The 20,749-nt window shown below is 39.6% G+C and overlaps 1 protein-coding gene across 17 annotated transcripts in view; it reads left to right on the forward strand.

Moving 5' to 3' along the window:
* Positions 1-3,793: 3,793 nt before the first annotated feature.
* The window catches only part of GPHN (gephyrin), a 757,220-nt gene continuing 740,264 nt past the window's right edge, over positions 3,794-20,749 (forward strand). For 3 of the 17 annotated variants that reach the window (XM_043986998.1, XM_043986988.1, XM_043986982.1), the window contains exon 1: positions 3,797-4,163. Coding sequence is in view for 15 of the 17 variants with exons in the window: in XM_043986988.1 (XP_043842923.1) it covers positions 4,100-4,163 (64 nt within the window). In the remaining 2 variants the exon portion in view is untranslated. Of the gene's footprint in view, positions 4,164-20,749 lie in introns of all 17 variants that reach the window. The other 14 variants (XM_043986991.1, XM_043986990.1, XM_043986992.1 and 11 more) reach the window with 8 other exon arrangements.

The following is a 20,749-nucleotide window of genomic DNA, read 5'->3' on the forward strand; positions in this document are numbered from 1 at the left end:
AAAGAAGATGTGTCTGGCATTAGGTGACATTTTGCAGGTTCATACAGTAGCAACCATTCAGTAACCATCAGTAAAACGAAGTCACACTAATAATCAGTCAATGCATTAATTTCTCTGTAATATTTTATTTGTTAAAGCTTACTGAATTTTTGCAGAGATCACTGGCATTATAAGAGATATGTATACAGAACTGAATTATATTAATAAATGCTTACACAAATACATGCTACAAAAACATACTGCCTAAAATGTCAAGGATATAAAACTTTTTCCTAAGTATTAAAGTTTAAGGTAAATTTTATGTTGATTCTCAAATCAAGTTTACTAGGCTTTATCATATATAGCATCCAGCTAAGGACTTTACAAAGAACAAAGAAAGCTCACCATCTTAAGATAGTGCTAGTTTGTATCAGACCCTTATTAAATGTAATAGAGGTAGCAACCTGTTTCTGCATAAATCACAGAATTATATGGCTAGTGTAACCTGAGATCATCTAATCCACCTCCTAATTTTACACAAGGAAAACTAAGGCCCAGAGTGTGACTTGCTCAAAGTCACAGTTAGCTAGAGGGAGAGCTGGGACTATAACCCAGGTCTTTTAATTAGCACCTTCCATGTGAGAAGTAAAAATTTTTAGTTAATTTCACATTCACAGAAAGGGGGGCGGGGCACAACTTGGATATTTTGCTGAGGTATGTATCAAGCTGTGTATCTCTTTTACTCTTTTTACTTAGTTTGAAATGCAGAAAATTATTCAGAGATTACATTACATCTGTAAATAGATAACTCTTTGGTGACAGATAATTTTTTAGTTCATTATACCTCTCTCCTATTTTAATCTGTTAAAAGTCACATATACATACATATATGACAAGGGGTTATATAAGTATGAATTAATTTGTCTTATCAGTTGAATCCACTTATGTTTTCCTCCATTATCTCAATAGGCTAAACATTTACTAAAGGCCTACCCACATGAGTCTTCAGAGTTGAACAATTTTGAAATATTGGCTCTATTCCACCAGGATAATTCAGTCACCACCATATTAACTGTGAGCTCTTACACATGTACAAACAAGTTTAAAATGTGGGTCATAGTAAGAAGAATTAAATTCAGAGGGCTTCTTAAAAAAAATCACCCTAAACTCTACTGAAAGTGTTTTCCTTAAAATAGCACATCGTTGTTTTTTTCAACTTCAAGATTTTGAAATAGAACAGATTTTTTAAAAAAAAATCATGCCACTGGGGGAAAAATAAGTGAAGGACAAAACTGAACTCATTATCTTTCCCTCTAAACCCTCCCCCTCCCCCATCATACCTTCACTATTACTGTAGAGGTCACCATCTTCCCAGTCCCTTGGGATGGAAACCTAGATGTTATCCTCAACTTTTTACTCTCTCTCACAACTCCTCTATCCCTCCACAAATCTGTTGCCAAGGCCTGTCCATTTTACCTTTGTAGCATCTCTCCAGTATGTCCCCTTCTCTCCTCTGATACTTTTACTACTCTGGTATAGGCCCTAATCACCTCATGCCTGGATTATTTCAACAGCCTGTGGTGGGTCTGCTTTCCTCAAGTGTCTCCCAACTCTAGTGCATCCTCCATTCACCTAGCAATGTGATTTTCCTAAAGTGCAGGTCTGACAAAGTTAACCCTAACCACCCCCAAAATCCACTGGCTACAAAATGCTCTGGCTTTCAAAGCCCTTCCTACCTTTCCAAGTCTTTTTGCATCTCACTCCCCAACACTACTCTCCAGTCCTATGGCATATTCTCTGGCTGTCCCCCAGGTCTGGAATGCCCTCTACCTACTGCTTTCTCTGGCTTTAAGTCCCAACCAAAACCCCATCTTCCATAGGAAGCCCTTCCCTACCCCTCTAATTCTAGTGTTTTCTGTTATTTCCTGTTTATCCTGTATAAAGCTTGTCTGTACATATTTATTATCTCACCTATCAGACTGTGAGCTCCTTGAGGGTAAAGACTTTGTTTTGCCTCTTTTTGTATCTCTAGTGCTAACAGAGCAGGGAAAAGTGATAATGAATAATAAAAAATAACTATGCGTTTACATATTTTATAGAAAGCACAGGAAAATAAAGAGTAGCTGGGTGGATCAGTGGGCAAGAGTGCTGAATTTAGACTTAGGAAGATCTGAGTTCAAACACACTAGCTAGCTCTGTGACCCTATGACCTCTTGACCTCTCTCAGCCTCAGTTTTCTCTACTTACCTCATAGGGTTATTGTCAGGATAAAATGAGATTTATGCACACCACTTTGCAAACCTTAAAATGCTATGTAAATGCTAGCTATTATTACCAAATTATATCTTTGTGATAATTCATTGGGTCATAATATCACGGAGTAACAGAATGAATTTAAACTGGAATTCAGAAGGTCTGGATTCCATTTGCAATTCTGATTTGGATGGACTAGAACTGGGGATCTTAAATTTTTTTCTACTGTGTGTCATGGAGTCCTCTGGCTATCTATGGACCACTTCTCAGGGAAAAAAAGTTTTTAAATGCATAAAATACATAGGATTATAAAAGAACCAGTTATATGTAAAGTTATCAATATCATATGTACATATATGTATGCATACATACATATAAGTACACATATACACGTGTAGCGACAAGAGTGTATATATCTCTATAAAAAAACCTCAAATTCACAGACCCCAGGTTAAGAATCACTTGTCTAGTACCATTCATTTTCTTTTCTCTCTAATCAAACGTTCCTTTCGGTAAATAGGTTTATTCCTCATTTTTTTTCTGCATGGGAAACCCAAGGAATGTCAGGAGTGCTAAAGGAGAGAAATGACGCTAAATCACGAAGCAGCTGGGATGCCCAGGAATCACTGCAAAGTGCATCGCTTAAGAAACCAGGTTGTCTGAGAGATACCTTCTTCTCCGAGGCGTCTCCGTGCAGACAGTATTCGACGTTTTCATCCCACCCACGCAACCTTCAAAGCTTCTTCCAGGCTCCCCACAGGGCTCTCCCCCGCCTCCCGGGGAGTGGGCGGCAGTTCTCCAAGGGCAGTTCGTGCAGCCCACAGGAATCCTACGCCTCGGTTACCCTACATGCCAGGGGTCCTTCGTGTGCTCAAAACACCCTCCAGGGATCTTCAAGGCAGAGACTGCGCCGCCCCCACCCCCTCTGGAAAAAGGAGCAGGAAGGGGACTAGAGAGAGAGAGTTCGGTGGCATCTTCCAAAAAATCTCTGCTCGGCGGAGGATTGCTTTTGTCTGGGGCTCCTTTTAGGCTGACCGTTCCGCGCGCTCCCGCGTCAATTTCCTACTTACCTTCCCCGCCCCCCCCCCCCAACTCCCCCTGCCCTGCCAGGCAAAGATTGCCACCGGCCGCGCGCCACAGTGCGCGGGGCCACGTTCGGGCTCTCGCTCGTGCAGGTTTCCTAACCCGTGCAGTTCCTCAGTCACTCCCCTTACCACCTCCTCTCCACGCTCCCACTGGCTCCTCGTCCCGGCCCGTGACTCCGCCCCCCTCCCAACCCTGGCCCAGCCACCTCTGCCACCCCCGGAAACTCCCCACCGGCACACGCGTTCCTGGAGGCTCCCACTTCAGCTCCGACAGACCACCCCAAGTCCTCCGTCTCCCGAAAGCGAGATCCCAGCTGCTGCTGCCGCTGCCCCAGGCTCCCGCCCGCCCAGGGCTCTTCTCTCCGGAGTCCTCAGTTCCCGCCCGGACTCCGCTCGCGCCGGTCCTCAAGCGCGCGCGCGTCAGCGCTGTGCCCCCCCCCCCCCTTCCCCCGCCTGCCCCGCCGCCTCTGGCGGCTCTCTGCCCCCCTTGCAGCCTTCGACCCCCCAGTCTCCTAGTCACGCGCTCTGACTCCTCCTCCTCTTCGTCCTTCCCTCACGGCCGCCAGTGCCGGGTCGCCTCTAGTCCCCACGCCCCCCTCCCTTTCCTCCCTCCTCCCTTTCCTCCTCCTCTTCCTCCCTATCCCTCTTCCTCCTCCTCCCTCCTCCCTCCTCCGCGCTCGCGCGCTCCCTCCCTCCCGCTCACTCGCGCGCTCCCGGCCCCGCGCGCTCCGGGCCCCGGGTTTCTCTCGGCTCCTGCCTGTGAGGTGACTGCGCTGGGAAATATGGCGACCGAGGGAATGATCCTCACCAACCACGACCACCAAATCCGCGTCGGGGTCCTCACAGGTAACCGGCAGGTGGGGGATGCTGGGACCCCCGCGGCCGCTTCCCCGGCTCCGCCTCGGGCTTCTCGCCGGTGGCGGTTCCTCTCTGCGGCCCCCGGGAGAGGGGGGGGGATCGCGGAGGTGGAGAGGGGGACTGAGTGACAGTCGGTGGCGTTGCCGGGGGTTGGGGTATCCCCGGGGGTCTCCCCCCTTCCTCCTCCCCTGGGAGCTGCGGCCACCCCCGCAGCGTGTCAGGGCCCGGCGCTGCCGCTATCGCCGCCGCTGCCAGAGCCGGAGTCCCCGGCCTCCTGGGAGAGCTCGGGGGCCGGCGCTGCGGGGCACGGACCGCACGGCTGGGGAGGGAGCCCGGCGTGCTGGGACCCCGCATTGGGAAGCCCTGCGTGCGCCCCGCGCCGGTCCGAGCACATCCTCCCGTAGAGTGAATGTATGTGAGTGTGTGAGTGTGAGAGTGTGAGAGTGTGAGTGTGTGTGTGTGTGTGTGTGTGTGTGTGTGTGTTGGGGGAGTGGGGGGAGATATAGCGTCTGCCCCTTCCCTGATTTTCTCTCTTCTTTTCTACCCTTTCTCTCCACCCGGCGGCCTCGGAGCTGCTCCGGCCATGGTTGACTGAGGCTCTGGCTGGACATGGCCGGGAGTGTTCGCCCGGCCAAACTCGGTTACCACTCCACCTGTCACCTCTTGGCCGCTCGCTCCCCTAGGGAGGAGAGGAAGCACCTTGCATGAGGATAGGTGATGGAATCTGCATTTTGCCTCCTTGAGAAAGGACCCTTTTAACCCCCACCCCCCACCCCATCCTCGTTTTCCTCCAATAGCTTTGTACTCTACACCGACGAGGGGGTCCCATCCTGTTCTCTTACCACCTCAGCCCCTATCTAGCTCGGGATTCCCCCAGTCCTCTTAGCACACCCCCCCATCCCCCAACTGGTGGAAGGTCCGGAGGCTGGTAAAAGGCGCACTTTTCCTCCGGCCCGCGTTTACCTCCCTCTCCAAGGCAGTGTGTGCTCTGCATGTCTGATTCGGTTGCGTTATATTTGGGTAATAACCCTCTGTTCGGCGATGTGCAGGCAGTTGCTGCAGGACACGACTCCCAGTATAAATAAATAGCAAGTGAATAATTTCTGGAGGGTTTTTGTTGTGCTTTGGTTTCCATAGTTGTATTTATATGTAATAGAGAGATGGTGAGATGGGTTTAAGGACCATCTTTGGTATTTGGCTTGAAGGAAACACAAGCAGACTCATTGATGAATAACCTCTGGTTTTGAGACTTATGGAAAATAAATTACGGTGTAGATAGAAATCCTAGCTCTTCTTTTCCCTTCCCGCCCCACCGTATGTCTAGATATGACAGGGCTGAGATTGGTGCTTTAGGAAGGACCAAAGTCATGACAATTCATTTTATTTTCGGTAGAAAAATTTCTTAGGCTGCTGGGTGGAAAGAGACCCGAAAACTACCGGCTTTTTTTTTTTTTAATTCAGACTTGCGCATATTGATTATATTCATTATGTAGAAAGGGATACCCTCTTTCCTGAGTAAGTGATGCTGACCCTCAGGTCTGTTGAATTTTTCTTATTGAAAGCTCCCTGGCTGGGAAGCTAGTCGAAATGAATTTTGTAGAAGGAAAACCCCAAGTCAGATGGTGCGCTGTTCATTCGTCTTGGTGCTGAAACTGTTAATAGCTCTGAGATACATCAAGGTTTCTTGGAATTAGTGAAGTTAAACAAAGAATCTGACTACAAAATTATCTATGATTGAATGTAAACTGGTTCTTCTGTTTATCCTGCATTCTACAGTCTGAATTTTAAGCCTTTCAAGAGAACCAACACCAGGAGTTAGCAATAGAGATTGAAATATTCAGTAAAATCATAAAACATAGTATACAAAGTGTTTGCAAAGATAGTCTTTACCCTTTAGGGTCTTGCGATCTAAAAACACTGACAACTAAAAAAAACTGAACAAATTTACTAAGTATACAATTACTTTATTAATATCATGTACAACTGAGCTTGCGTTGTGAGGAGAGAGTATAAATTTAAATATTAGGTAGATTATATGTTTGAAAGAAGTATTGAGTATTTTTGACTTGAGAGAAGTCGAGTGGTAGGGAATTATAAGGGGGAGTTGAAGAGTTCTAGGGGTATCTGTCTAAAAACTTTTGAAGCAGAGGATAAGGATCCTTTTTTTTTTTTTTTAGTGGAACAGGCATATGGCATAGTCAGAATGTTAGGCAGAGAGATAACTTTTACAGTGGAAATATGCAATAGTTGGAGATGAAGAGCTCCCAGAAGATGAAGTTGCAGTAATTGAGGTAAAAGATGTTCAGAGCCTAAAATAAAGCTGTGGCAATATGAATGAAGAGAAAGGGACAGCTTTAGGAGAGTTGGTAACAAAAAGTAATAGAATTTGCCCTCCTCCCCTCCCTCTAAAAATAGCTATGTGTGGAGACAAAAGTTGCTGTTATTTCTTTGTGGGAAGGTGAGGCATGGGGTGGAGGAACAATTTTCTGTCTCCTGTGTGTGTACACACACACTACTTGAAATGAGCCAAGTTACTCTTATCAGTGTGGTATGTGTTTTTGGAAAAACTATGAAAGAAAGACAAGTACATTTTTGTATCTGTAAGAACTTTATGATAATTTTAATAACTAAAATTAGTTTTTATTAATCTTTATAAGGACCATATTTCATGCACAGTAAAGTTCAGTTAATAGGCCTTGCTTCCATAATAATGATTTTTCATATTTGAAGTTGGACTGTGAAGTTACGGTTTTCCCACAAAAGCATTTGTAACACTTCCTTGTATTTAATAGCATTTTCAATTTTATGATAAAATTGTATTGAGTTATTTTTAAAGAATTTAACTGACTTGATTCTTCTGTATCAGACGTTTTTAACCTGGATTCTGTGATTTCAATTTTTATTTTCTTACTATCTTGATAACTGTATTTCAGTATGATTGACTTTTTAAATTCTATGTATTTTATTTTATGTATTTAAAACCATGTTTTTCTGAAAAGAGGTTCCATTGGTTTCCCTAGATTGCCAAAGGAGTCCATGAAATTTAAAAAAAAACATAACTCTTGTTTTATGTTTTCATATACCTCTTAAAAGTATGTTAGAAAAATAACACTAGTATTTCGAGATTTTCACCTTGATAGACATTTTTGTAATCTTCTTCCTAACCTTGAATTTAGCAATTTAGAATATATTTAAATTTTTGCACAATAGTCGTATGTGAGGTGATTTCTAAAATCATCATAGTAGGAGAGTCAGTATTTGGCATAAGTACTTCATTTTGGCTTGATCTTGTGAATCATTTAGGAATTTGGAAGTCAGATGATTAGCTTATTATAGATGTTTTTAGTTTCTCTACTTAATATTATAGGCATATTTTAAACAATAACATGAGATATAGTGCGTTTATCAGGGATATTTTATTGAAGGACTTTCACTTTTTGAAAAAAGGTCATATAAATTTGAAATATTTTATACTAACTTTTATGTTAATTTTCCAGAAAGGAAGATTACATATAGTATCATAAAGTGTAATTTCTAAACGTCTCCTTGTTCCTTCCTTATTATGATTATAGTAGACATTGAAAATAATCTAATAACTAATGGTTAATCTGAAGGTAGAATTTTCTGTTTTAAACCTGAATTTGGACATTAGAGAATTATAGTTAGTATGATTATTTTGTAGGCTATTTCAGTAGTTATTGTATTTATAGGTAATCTTAACATTTCATCGATATTCACAATAAATCTCAATTTTTAAAAATGTAATTTTTCATTGTTCTCAAAAGTATACCTGGAGGAGCGTTTCTTAAAAAAATCAAGGCAGAAAGCCAGTTCTCCAATGCAAGAAGTAGATAGAGTTAGTTACTCAAAAACACTTATCAAGTACTTACTATATTCCAGGTGCTGTAAGAAATATTTCATATTGAAATTTGAAATAATAGAAATTAGCTCAGTAGTTATCATTAATATTATAATTTGTCATCTATATTAGCTATTGTCAGAATTAATTAACAAGTTCAAGGCACGTTTAGAACTAGTTATATACTAGGCCTAAATGTTATCAAGAAAGCAGCTATTGAAACGCTTTCTGGGGAGGAGAGTTGTTTTAAATTATCAGCTCTTTTTTGCTTATTATAATAATAATGCCATCAAGAGAAATGAGCACAAATATAAACAATAATTATAATGGATTTAAAAGCTTATTGGAAATCAAAATACTGTGAATATAGAAATGGATTTATGTGATTCAGTAGCATATAAATAAAAATTCTTTAAAATTGAAACTGATTCAAAGATAAGCTGATGAGAATTTTAAAATGAAAATGTTAAACAGGGTAGATTTGTTTTCATTATTTATCTTGATTACCCTATACTCTACAAATGCCACATTTTTTTCTGAAAATTCCATTTATTGATATGTTGTAAGTATTCATACATAAGCTTTTTATACTCTTAATCATAAACTTTTGCAATTATGAACTCTTTGAGGTAAAACCTTTTCTTATTTCTTATTTGTATCTTCACTAGAACTTTGTATTGAACTCTCTGCATAAGTTATTAATCAATATTTGTTGAAATTTAGAATTTTCATTTTGAGAATGATAATGATGGAGGATTAAATAGATAAGCAAATCATTACTGAGTAAGAAATCAGAAACAGTGCACTCAGTCAAGGTAATTCTTATAAGCAACATAAAGGTTGTAGATATATAAAGTAAAGAAATATCTTAGAGATCATCCAATCCAAACCCTGTGTTTTTCGAGCAAAGAAACTGAAGCTCAGAAAAATTGTGATTTGCCCAAAGTTTTCAGAGTTAGGATTCAGACACTTGTGTAAAACCATATTTGGTGTACTTTCTATTATGCCACATTGCCCTATAACTGTAGATGTATTTTAGTATTAAATGATCATTAATTTAAAGTGACTACTGTTTAAGGAAGACTATTTCCCAGACTGATTTGTGGGTTGGCTATAGGTTGTTACTTCTTAATATTCATCTTGAAAGTATGTAGAGGATTAGATATTGGTGAAAATGGAAGTTTTAATAAAAAAAATTTTCCCAAAAATCACTGTCAACACTAAGTTTAGTGCCCATATTAATAATTAGTTAATTTAACTGGGAGGCATTTTGCTTTGCTATTTTGCTGGGAGTGTGGGGTGGGGATTCTCTTGTGGCCTTTTTTCTATAGCATACATTTGGAGTCTTAAAACTATTTTTGATAGCATATGAGCTTCTTCAGAGCAAGAATTTTTTGTTTGTCGTTGTATCCCCAGTACCTAGAAAACCGTGTGGTTTAAATAAATATTCATTGATTTATTTTCAGTTATTATTACCAATACTCAAGTGGATCACTTGGTTCAGTCATTTCCCAAATTAAGTGAAGAGCACAAAACAAAAACCTATTTTGTGTTAGGTCAATGCTTTAAAAGACAGTTAAGAATTACCAGTGATAATATTTATTGTGAAAGCATCTTAGTTGAAGCATAAAGAGAGATATCTTTTATATATCTTTGAATATTTGGCTTTGATCCAGATAATGTTATTTCCTCAATGTGATGGAAACTGTTTCTGATGATATAGTTTGATATATGCTTTGCCTAAGTATGAGCAATTAATATCCTTTCAATTATTTATATCTCTCTTTATTTCTATAAAGAGTGTTTTGTAGATGTACTTATATAGTTCCAGTGTGGGCCTTGATAGATGCACTTCCAAATACTTTATAGATCCTATTGTTATTTCAAATGAAATTTCTTTTTCTGTCTTTTGCTGCTGGATTTGTTGGTAATATGCAGAAGATGGATGATTTGTGTGGGGTTTTGTTGCACAATGGACAGAGCTCAGGACTTGGGGTCAGCAAGAACTGAGTTCAAATTCTGCCTCACAAAAATCACTTAGCTGTATTATCCTGGGCAGTTTCATCTTCAGTAAAATGGGGATAATATTTGCACCCACCTCATAGGATTGTTGATTCGAGTTGAATGAGTTAACACATATAAAGTGCTTTGCAGATCTTAAAAACACTATATAAATGCTAACTATTATTATCCCATTACTTTGCTGAATTTATTAAATGTTTCAATTAGGTTTTTTTTAGTTGGTTCTCTAGGGAATTTCTAAACACCATCAAATCAAATGCAAAAATAAACCATTTTGTTTCCTCTTTACCTGTGCTTATTCTTTAATGTCTTTTTCTTGTCTTATTGTTATGGCTAGCATTTCTAGAGCTATAGCAAATTGTAATGTTGATACTGGAAATCTTTGCTTTTACTCTTTGTCTTAGTGGAAAGGTCTCTAACACTTTTCCATGCCATATAGTTCTCACTCTAGGTTTTAGATAGGTACTGTTTATCATATTAAGAAGTTCATTTTCCTATGCTTTTGATGATTTTTTAAAAAGAAATGAGTTTTAAAAATATTTAATCAAAAGGTTCATCATCTGTTGATATCATCTTTTATTGTTTTTATTAATATAGTTCATTATATCTATTGTTTTCCTAATATTGAAGCAAACCTGCATTCCTGACATAAGTTCAATATGGTTATAGTGTGAGGTATGTTGTAGTGAGTCACCAAGATTTAGTAAGACTTGGTATGGGTGGTGGTGAAGGAGATGAAAGAATTTAGCATGACTGAGGTTAAAAGACTGACTAGTAGTTCTGTCTAATAATAGGGAAATAGAGCTGATAACTCTGGAAAGAGTAGTTTCAGTGGAAATGTGGAAGGAAGAAGGGTCCTCAATCATTTCTAGGAGTTTGGCAGTAAAAGGAGAGCTATAAGATGTAGCTTAAGGGGATGACAAGGTCAAATGAAGGTTTTTAAAGCATGAGATAAACCTGAATATGTTTTTTTAGACAGTGGAGAAGCAGCCAGAGAGAAGTTGAAGGGGAGAGAGGAGTGAGTTCCAGGGAAGATGAGAGGGCATCGAATAGAGGGCACAATTTCACCTTGATAAGGCTCCTGAACGGATACTTCTAAGAAATAAAAGCAAAAGAGGAGAGAATGGGGATGTGTGATTCAGAGAGGGGTTTTAGTGGTAGAGGAAAAGAGATGGTCTTTATTTTCTCAGAAGTAAGATAATCCTAGTGTTCCAAGATAGTCAAATCAAATCAGCAAGCATCTATCAAATGCCTAGTACTGTGTCCTGTTCTCAAGGAGCTCACAGTCCAGTGGGGGAGGTAAAACATACAAATAACTACATACAACTGAGATATATACAAAATACATTGGAGATAATTTCAGAGAGAATGTACTAAGTTTAAAGATGGACAGGAAAGCCTTCTTGAAGAAGGCGGTATTTTAGCTGAAAATGAAAGGTAGGAAGAAATAGGGAGAGGAGGAATTCCAGGCATGGGGAGAGCATGTGAAAATGCTTGGATTTGAGAGATGGAATGTCACATCTGAGGAGCAGCAAGGAGGCCAATATCACTGGTTTCTATAGTATATGGAAAGGAGTAAGGTGTAACTAGACTAGAAGGAAAAGCAGCAGCCAGATTATGAAGGGCCTTAAAAAAAACCAAAAGGATTTTATATTTGATCCTAGAGTTGCAGAGTCACAGAAGTTGATTGATTAGAGAAGACATGGTCAGAACTATGCTATAGGAAGATCAGTTTGATAGCTGAGTTGGAGAATGAATTAGAGTGGGAAGAGGCTTGAGGCAAGACTACTATCTATAGCAGGCTTTTGCAATAATTTAGGTATGAGGTGATGAAGGCCTCCGCCAGAGTAATGGAGAGATGTTGCAAAGGTATAACTCACAGGCCTTGGCAACAGATTGGATATGGGTAGGGGTGGAGGGTGAGAAAGAGTTTTTAAGGTTTTAAGGTTTTGAGAGGATGGTGGTACCCATAACAGTAATGGGGAAATTAGGAAGAGGGGAGGGTTTGTGGGAAAGATAATGAGTTCAGTTTTGACCTTATTGAATTTAGGATGGTTATGGAACATTCAATTTGAGATGTCCAGTAGGGAGTAATGGACATGAGACTGGAGGTCAGCAAGAGTTATTAGAACTAGATAGGTAGATTTGAGAATCATAGCATAGAGATGATAATTGAATCCTTGGGAGCTAATGAGATTATTAAGTGTGAAATAATGTAGAGGGACAGAGCCCTGTGGGACACCCATGTTTAGCAAGTATGACCTGGATAAAGATCCAGGAAAGTAGCCTGAGGAGTAGTGAAATAAGGGGAAAACCAAGAAGAGAGTGGTGTCACAAAAATGTAGAAAGGAGAGTCTCAAGGAGAAGAGGATGCTGATCAATAATGTCAAAGGCTACATAGAGGACAAGAAGGATAGATTGAAGAAAGACCATAAGATTTTACAATTAAGAGATTATTGGTAATTTTGGAGATAACAATTATTATTACATTTTTAACAGTACCTTTACCTTTCGAGATACCTGTTCAGGCTGTGTGGATAGTTAAAGGTATATAACATTTGCTTATAGTCAATACCTTAAACTGGAATTAGTCCCAGTAAGTTTTAACTGGGTTCAGTGATCTCTATGCAGATGATTCCTAGCTCTCTATATACAGCCTTATCCTCTTTCTTGAACTCCCAGTCATGCAGGTTCTCAACATCTCTCACCTTCAATTCTTCATTCTCACTCACTCTACAATATCCCAACCTTTGCCAAGTCTTGTTATTTCTACCTTTATAACATTCTTTTATAGGTCCCCTAACCTCTGTCTCTTAAGTTTCCCTTATATTCCTCAAGACTTAGTTCAACATCCACCTTCTGCAGGAGTCCTTTCCTGGTCCTCAAAGTTGCTTGTGCTTTTTGGATTTCAAAATCACACCTTTACTGCGTAATTATCCTGGAATTTCCTTTAACATTTGGGGCCTTCTTGCCCTAGACCAGGACTTCTTAAACTTTTTCCACTCTTAACCCCTTTTTGCTATAGAATGTTTTGGGGGGAAGGTGGGGCAGTGAGGGTTAAGTGACTTGCCCAGGGTCACACAGCTAGTAAGTGTTAAGTGTTTGAGGCTTCATTTGAACTCAGGTCCTCCTGAATTCAGGGCTGGTGTTTTATTCACTGCACCACCTAGCTGCTCTCTGCCAGAGAAATTTTTATTTTTTATTCATTTTTAATTTTTTTTTTGTTTTTTGTGGGGCAATGGGGGTTAAGTGACTTGCCCAGGGTCACACAGCTAGTAAGTATTAAGTGTCTGAGGCTGGATTTGAACTCAGGTACTCCTGACTCCAGTGCCGGTGCTTTATCCACTGTGCCACCTAGCCGCCCCCCAGAGAAATTTTTATGCAACATTGGGTATATAGGTATATAAAATAGGTATACATAGCTTTTGTTGTTGCCAAATTTTTCTTGACCCCCACATTCAGTTAAGAGACTCCAATATGGGATCGCAACCCAGTTTAAAAAGCTTTGCCCTAGACGTCCTATCAAGCATGAAGCATGCTCTCCTTAGTTATCCCTCTGCCATACCTTCTCATTGTTGAGTTCCTCTAGGGAGTCTCCATTTGGTGATGGGGTCTAGGCTGGCCTGCCATTATTCCTCCCTGGGCTCTGTTCCTGACTTTCTCTGCATTGTAAAATCATGTTCCCAGGCCCCTACCTTCATTCCACTCCTGGTTGCCTATGCTTTTCAGCTCCTTTTTTTCTGTTTCCTTATTAGAATGTAACTCACTTAAGGGCAAGGGCTGTCTTTCTTTTTGTTTGTATTTGTATCCCCGGGGCTTGGCACTTTGCCTACCACAAGGTGCTTGATAAATGCTTGTTTCTATTGTGGTGGTTTTTGTATTCCTAGTGCTTAGCACAGTGCCTGTTATGTACTAACTACTTAATAAATGCTTGTTTTCTGATTAACTGAAATTCTAATGTTAGTTTGTGGTTCTGGCCATGTTAGTGTCAGAGTGTCCACCTTCTATATGACACCAAAAAACATTTTTAGAAAGCTTTAAAGTTATTTTGATATATTTCAGTATGATGGGATATATTTCTTATGGAATAGGCTTGATCTTTATTACTTAGTCCACAGAGTAGTAATCCTTTCATAGGTTGTAAAATAATGTGTCTTTTATTAGATGACTGAAATATTTTAGTTATTTGGGATGCACTGGCCTACACAGTAGTGCATGGCATATTTGCAGTTTGGAACTTTAGTTTATTGAATCCAGTGAGACTGGATAGGGCAAAGCCATAAGATACTGGTGATGTTGTGCTACTTGTTTTTTTATTTGTGGGACAATCCTTATCTGTGATCTCCTTTCCCACTTTGGGTCCTGTTGCTTTTCCTACAGATTTCAGCTTCTGAAGCCCCAAAGCTTCATTCTCTTCATGTGAGTATGTTTGATCAATGTTAACTGTTGACTCAAGTTATAGTAGCAGGTAGTACTGTCTTTCTGATGAGCTTCTGGTAATGTTACCTGTGTATCCTGTCTTTTTGGCCATCATTCTCTTGTCGTTCCCTTTCCTGTGGCATGGATTTTTGATCATGCATCCATTTCTTCTTGCATCTTCTGTGAGTTTTCTTAGAAGATGCTTCTTTGGACCATGAATGAGAAAATGTCATAGTGGTGTTTGAAGTTGAGTCTTTTCAATATTGCCTATCTCATGGTCTCTTTTCACAGTGTTTGAATGATTTCATGTGGTTTATCAAGTTGTCACAAGTTCAGTGACTGTTTTTGTAGGAAAATAATGGGCTTTTGCCAACGCCCAAAGGCCCCCGATTGATTTGGACCGATTGGATTGACTGAGAGTGATTGACTTAGCTGATTAACCCACTTAAAGTTAATTCAATTGAAGCCATACCTGCCTGACTCTGAAGGGGGTACTGTTCTCAACTCACCTCAACACAGGTCCACCCTTAAGTCCAGTGAACCAATGGATTTGGGTGATGCTAACCAATTAGCTTGAAGCAGTCTGTAAGGACTGCCTCTTCCAGGGATGTAGGAAGAGCTTTCACACAGACAGTTCCTCTCTTGGATAGCTGGTGGTGGGAGAATTGATGACGCTAGGCGAGATAGGTTTTTTCTTGGCTTTCTGACCCAGGTGTTCTCTCTTTCTTCTAGTAAATGCTTAATGCCCCAAAACTGGTCCTAAAGCTTCTAGTTTATAAGTAAACCCTAGCTAGCTTTCCCTACACGTGGGACAGGAATAAGGTGACCATACATTTAGTTTTACTCATCACATTTTCAATACTTTAACATTCCCTATCTCACTCATATAGCTTGTTGTCTAATTGGATGATTCTGGTCATGTCTTCATCTTCAGAGGATATCACCCTTCTTGCTATGAATCTAAGTTGTTGTCTGCTCATGACAAGAATTTGGATGGCAATTTTCCTTTGTATAGAATGATACTATCAAGCAAAACTATTGCCATTGTTGTTATTCATGAGAATTGTAGAACAACCCAGATATGTAAGTCTCTGGTTTCTTCTTAGATCTCAGAGGTATTTAAATGTAGTGTCTTAGAGACAACTGGTGGAGACAACAGTGGAGAGAGCACTGAGTCTAAAATCAGGAAAGCCTGGGTTCAGATATAGCCTCAGCCATTTACTAGCTGCGTGACTTGTGGCAAGCACTTAGCTTCTATGTGCCTCAGTTTCCTCAGCTGTAAAATAGGGATCATCATAGCATCACCTTTCAGGGTTGTTGCGAAGATCAACTGAGAGAACATTTGTAAGATGTGCCTAGCACATTGTAGGTGTTCTATAAATGTTTCTTCCTTTCCTCTCCCCTTCCCCTGTAATGCTTCCTATCAAATAATTCATCTTGTCCTCTGTCAGAAGCCTGCCAGCCCTGTAGAACTTAAATTGCATTGATGCCAAAGTACTTAAGAGGGTGTTTGAGCTAAAAGAAGACATTTTTTCTAGTGATAATAAAGCAAGTTCAATTTATAACAAAAATCTCCCACATTTACGTAGTTAGTGGGTATTATTGGAAAACTGTGATAAATCAATCAATGCCAAGTCCTCCAAAAAAAGACTGCATTAATGTACAAATTTATTTTAAGGATGGCAGTATTATCTTTCCAGGCACTTACATCCTTAAACTCAGTTAACTTTGACTCTTCACTTTCATTCTTCCGTACCCCATAAATCCTTTCCTTGGTAAGTCTTGTTGATTCTACCTCCAGAGCATTTCTTGCATCTAGCTTCTTTTATCTACAATGTTAGTTCAAACCCTTGTCATTTCTCTCCTGGATTATTGCCATAGCCTCCTTTTGGTCTTCCTGCCTTTGGTCTTTTCCTTACTCTAATCCATCTTCCATGCTGTTGCTAGTGATATTCAGAAGCACAGGTCTGGCCATGGCATTTCCCTGTTCAATAACCTCCATTCACTCCCACTAACCTTTAGGATCAAATTCAAACTTCTGTTTAGCTATTAAAACCCTTTTCAACAGGGATTTTTAGCCTTTTTTGTATTGTGGACCTCTTTGACAGTCTGGTCAAGACTGTGAACCCTTTCTCAGAAACTATTCAAATGCATAAAGTAAAATACATAGATAAGATGATAAAGGAAACCAATTTATGATAAACATGTAATTTTTCCCATCCAAATTTATAGACCCCTGAAACCTCAGTGGACCCCAAGTTAATGTTTATGGCTTGGCTCCAGTCTACTTTTCTAGCTCATTACAAAACTTTTCCTTATACTTTCAGTGGGCTAGCCTAACTGTCCTTTTTGATGTTTCTTTTACATAGCATTCTATCTCTTGTCTCTGACTTGCACAGACTGACTTTTGTTCTCTTCTCACTGTATTTTAAACTTCCTAGCTTCCTTAAAAATTCAGCTCAAATGTTACTTCCTTAATGAGGCCTTTTCTGTCCCTTCCTACCTTCCTAGCTGTTAGTGCCTTTCCCTTGAAATTCTTATGTTCATAGTATAGATATATGTATTTATGTATGTATGTATAGAAGTATATATATATATATAATTATATATAACATATATACACATTTGTATGTGTATATGTGTATGTGAGTATATCTGTGTGTGTATTTGTTTTTCCCTCCTTATAGAATATGTATGACACTGGGGAAGTCAGAAGCTTGGTGTGTACCAGGCAACTCTGTAAGACTAAGTTGCAGAGATGGTTGCTGATTTGCATTAGTAGAAGGAGTTTCCTCACTGAGAATTTTTTCTACCAATAAAATCACAAGTCCTCTTCATATGTATGTATGTATGTGTCTATATGTATGTGACACCTCTGCAGCCTTTAACACTGTCAATCATCCTTTTCTCCTCTATGCTCTCTTCTCTTTAGGTTTTTGCGATGCTACTCTCTTGCTGGTTCTCCTACCTATTTGGCTGCTCCTTCTCAGTCTACTTTGGTGCATCTTTATCCAGGTCACATCTGCTAACCCTGGGTGTCCCACAGGAGTCTGTTTTGGGTCCTCTTCTCTTCTCCCTCTATACTATCTCACATGGTGATCTCATCATCTCCTAAGGATTCAATGATCATCGCTGTGCTGGTGATTCTCTGATTGAACCATCCAGCCCAAGCCTTTATGCTCACCTCCAGTCTTGTAATTTCCTGCTGCTTACTGGACATCTCAAACTGAATGCCTCGTAGACATCTTAAACTTAGCACAGCGAAAACTGAACTCTTATCTTTCCCTCAAACCCTCCCTCTTCCTAACTTTCCAGTTACTCTTAATGGTTACCCCCAGTTACCCATGCTTAAAATTTAGGTGTCAAAAAAACCAACCTTAGGTGTCATCTTTGAATCCTTACTCTCTCATCTCCCCCACATGTAAACTGTTGCCAAGGCCTGTTGACTTTACCTTCTTAAGATCTCTTGTACATATCCTCTTCTCTTCTCTAAGACTGCCATCACATTGGTGTAAGATCTCCTTACCTCATGCCTTGGGCTATTGAAATAGTTTACTAGTTGGTATGCCTGTTATAAGTCTCTCCTAATTCTAGTCAATCCTCCATTCAGCTGTCAAAGTGATCTTAATAGAGTGCAGATTTGGCCACGTCACTCCCCCCCCCCCCGCCCCGCCCATTTTATTTACTTCCCTGTCATCTCTAGGATCAATTATGAAATCCTCTGTTTGGTGTTTAAAGCCTCTCATAATCTGCCCGTACCCTATGCCTTTCTAGTTTTCTTATACCTTAACTCCCCTCCATATAGTATGCAATCCAGTCACACTAGCCTCTATAACGATTGGAATCATGCCACCTACTAGAGACTTACTGTAGGAAAGCTCCAACATGAGGAGAGGGCCTCTGAGGGCAGGACCATGCGGCTTATCTTGGGCGACAGGAAGTGACGTTGGCTGGTAGGAGGAAGATGGGGGAGGCTGGCGCACTGGCTCGATCTCTTTCCTGAGGACTCTGGTGGAGAAGGGAGCTAGAAATGCTCTCTCCTTTTAATAGATAGATGAATCTAGGCTTTTCTCTCTCTCTTTACCAAATTCTTATTCTCCTTAATAAATGCTTAAAAGTCTAACTCTTGCTAAAGCTTATAATTTATTGGCGACCACTCATTAGATATTTTAGACAAGTATAGCTAGAATTTTAGACCCATACACCCCCGTGCTTTTCCTCAAACATGCACTCCATCTCTCAGCTCCAGATGTTTTCACTAGCTTTCCACCAGGCATGGAATGCTCTTTCTTCTCATCTCTGGTTCCTGACGTCTCTGACTTCCTTTAAGTTCCAGCTAAAAGCCATCTTTTGCAAGAAGTCAGGGGGAATACTTCCCAATTTCCCTTAATTCTAGTGCCTTTCCTCTGTTAATTACTTCTAATTTCTGATAGATAGATAGATAGATAGATAGATAGATAGATAGATAGATAGATAGATAGATAGAGTGACCTTGTTTGTACATAGTTATCTGCATGTTGTTCTCCCTCATTAGACTTAGATCCTTTAGAGCAGACACTGTCTTTTGCTTTTCGTTGTATCCCTGCTACTTAGCACAGTGTTTGGAACAAAGCGGGTACTTAAATAAACATTTATTGACTGGATGATATATGAGTATGTAGTATATGTTTGCATATGTACATGGTTTCCCCAATATAAGCATTTTGAGGGCAGGAACTATTTCATTTTTCTCTTTGTATTCTCTGTGCCTAGCATAGTGCTTGGCATAGAGTAGGAGCCTAATAATGCTTTTCAACTACTTAGATTATGAAAAATTAAAGCTATGAATAATTTTGTAAGATTTATTTTTGAAGATTCCCATTTTAATTCCTAATTTTCTTATACCTTACTCCCTCCTTCTTCAAACTACATACATTCAGTGACACTAGCCTTCTTGCTGTTCCTCAGACATGACACACTATCTCTCAACTCCAGGAGCTTACAAGCTGTTCAAATGAAATAGAAATAAAGACCTGCTTATTTACCACTTGTCCAGTCTAAGAAGCAATCATTTCATCTTAATGACCTAGTTATTTCTAAATATTAATCAATAGGGGATTTATTTGCCATGAGCAGATAAGATACATTTAGTTCTCTATGTGCACATGAATGGTTAAATAGACTCATTTCATGAAAGAAATATGTTTCTACCTGAAAATATTATTATGCTTTGACAGAGGATGAAAAAGAATTCTCGGCTTTAGCAAACAATGTGGTATAAATTGTATTGCTATTTATGACATTTTATTTTCCCCTATGGTTATTAAAAAGATAAAATTCCCTGGGTTTGTTCCTTTACCCCAAAGTGACAAGCCCTTAAACACTGATGTTTCTGTGGAAGTGACTAAGGGGGCACAGGTTCAACACTGCATGTAATGTGTTCTAGCTAAAGCATATCACAAGTCTTACTTTTTATCTCCCATTACATAAGTAATGAAGGCAATGAATGGAGTTGACTGTTGTCAAAGCATACTTTTTCTTTTAAGTAAATCTTTCTCCAAAGAATGGCATTTTTTCTTTCCCCATACATTTGTATTTTTTTATGTAGAATTGAGGTCAGGGAAGAACTGGGTTCAAATTCTGCCTCAGATACTTGTTAACTGTGTAAAAATGGGCAAACCATTTAAATCTCTGGGCCTCAGTTTCTTCATTTTGAAAATGAGGGGCTTGGACTAGATCGCCCTGTGATCCCGTCCAGCTCTACATCAAAGATCCTATATACTTCTTTGAGATTATTTCCTCATCTATAAAATGATGTCAGTAATACCTATGTAAAGTGCTTTGTGAATCAAGTGCTGTAATTATGATTGTCATTGGGTTGTCAATGTTGACATTCAGCATGTGGTTATTGAGAATACAAAAGTGTTTTCTTCTCAAAGACTACTCAAATGCACCTATATTTTGTATTCTATTATTGTTGCAACCATTATCTGAAAAACAGATTGTATTTACAAGGCTATGTTGATGCTAGTTGAATGCTGTTGCAAGGTGTACTGACATGTTAATCTATTTGTAGTTGCTGGAGTGAATTTTAAAAAATCTTCAGCTATGTTAATGTGAGAGCATTTGAAAACACTGGAAAGTAAGTCTGCATTTGCCATATGGGAAAAAGGCAACTGGTAAGCAAAAAAGGTTTTGTATTTTTTATGTAAACATTTCAAACATGAGAGAAGCATTAAAAAAAATACCCATCATCAGAACTATCAAATCAAATTGTTTAAGTACATGTATATTG

The sequence above is a fragment of the Dromiciops gliroides genome, chromosome 2, assembly GCF_019393635.1.
Source record: "Dromiciops gliroides isolate mDroGli1 chromosome 2, mDroGli1.pri, whole genome shotgun sequence".
NCBI lineage: Eukaryota > Metazoa > Chordata > Mammalia > Microbiotheria > Microbiotheriidae > Dromiciops > Dromiciops gliroides.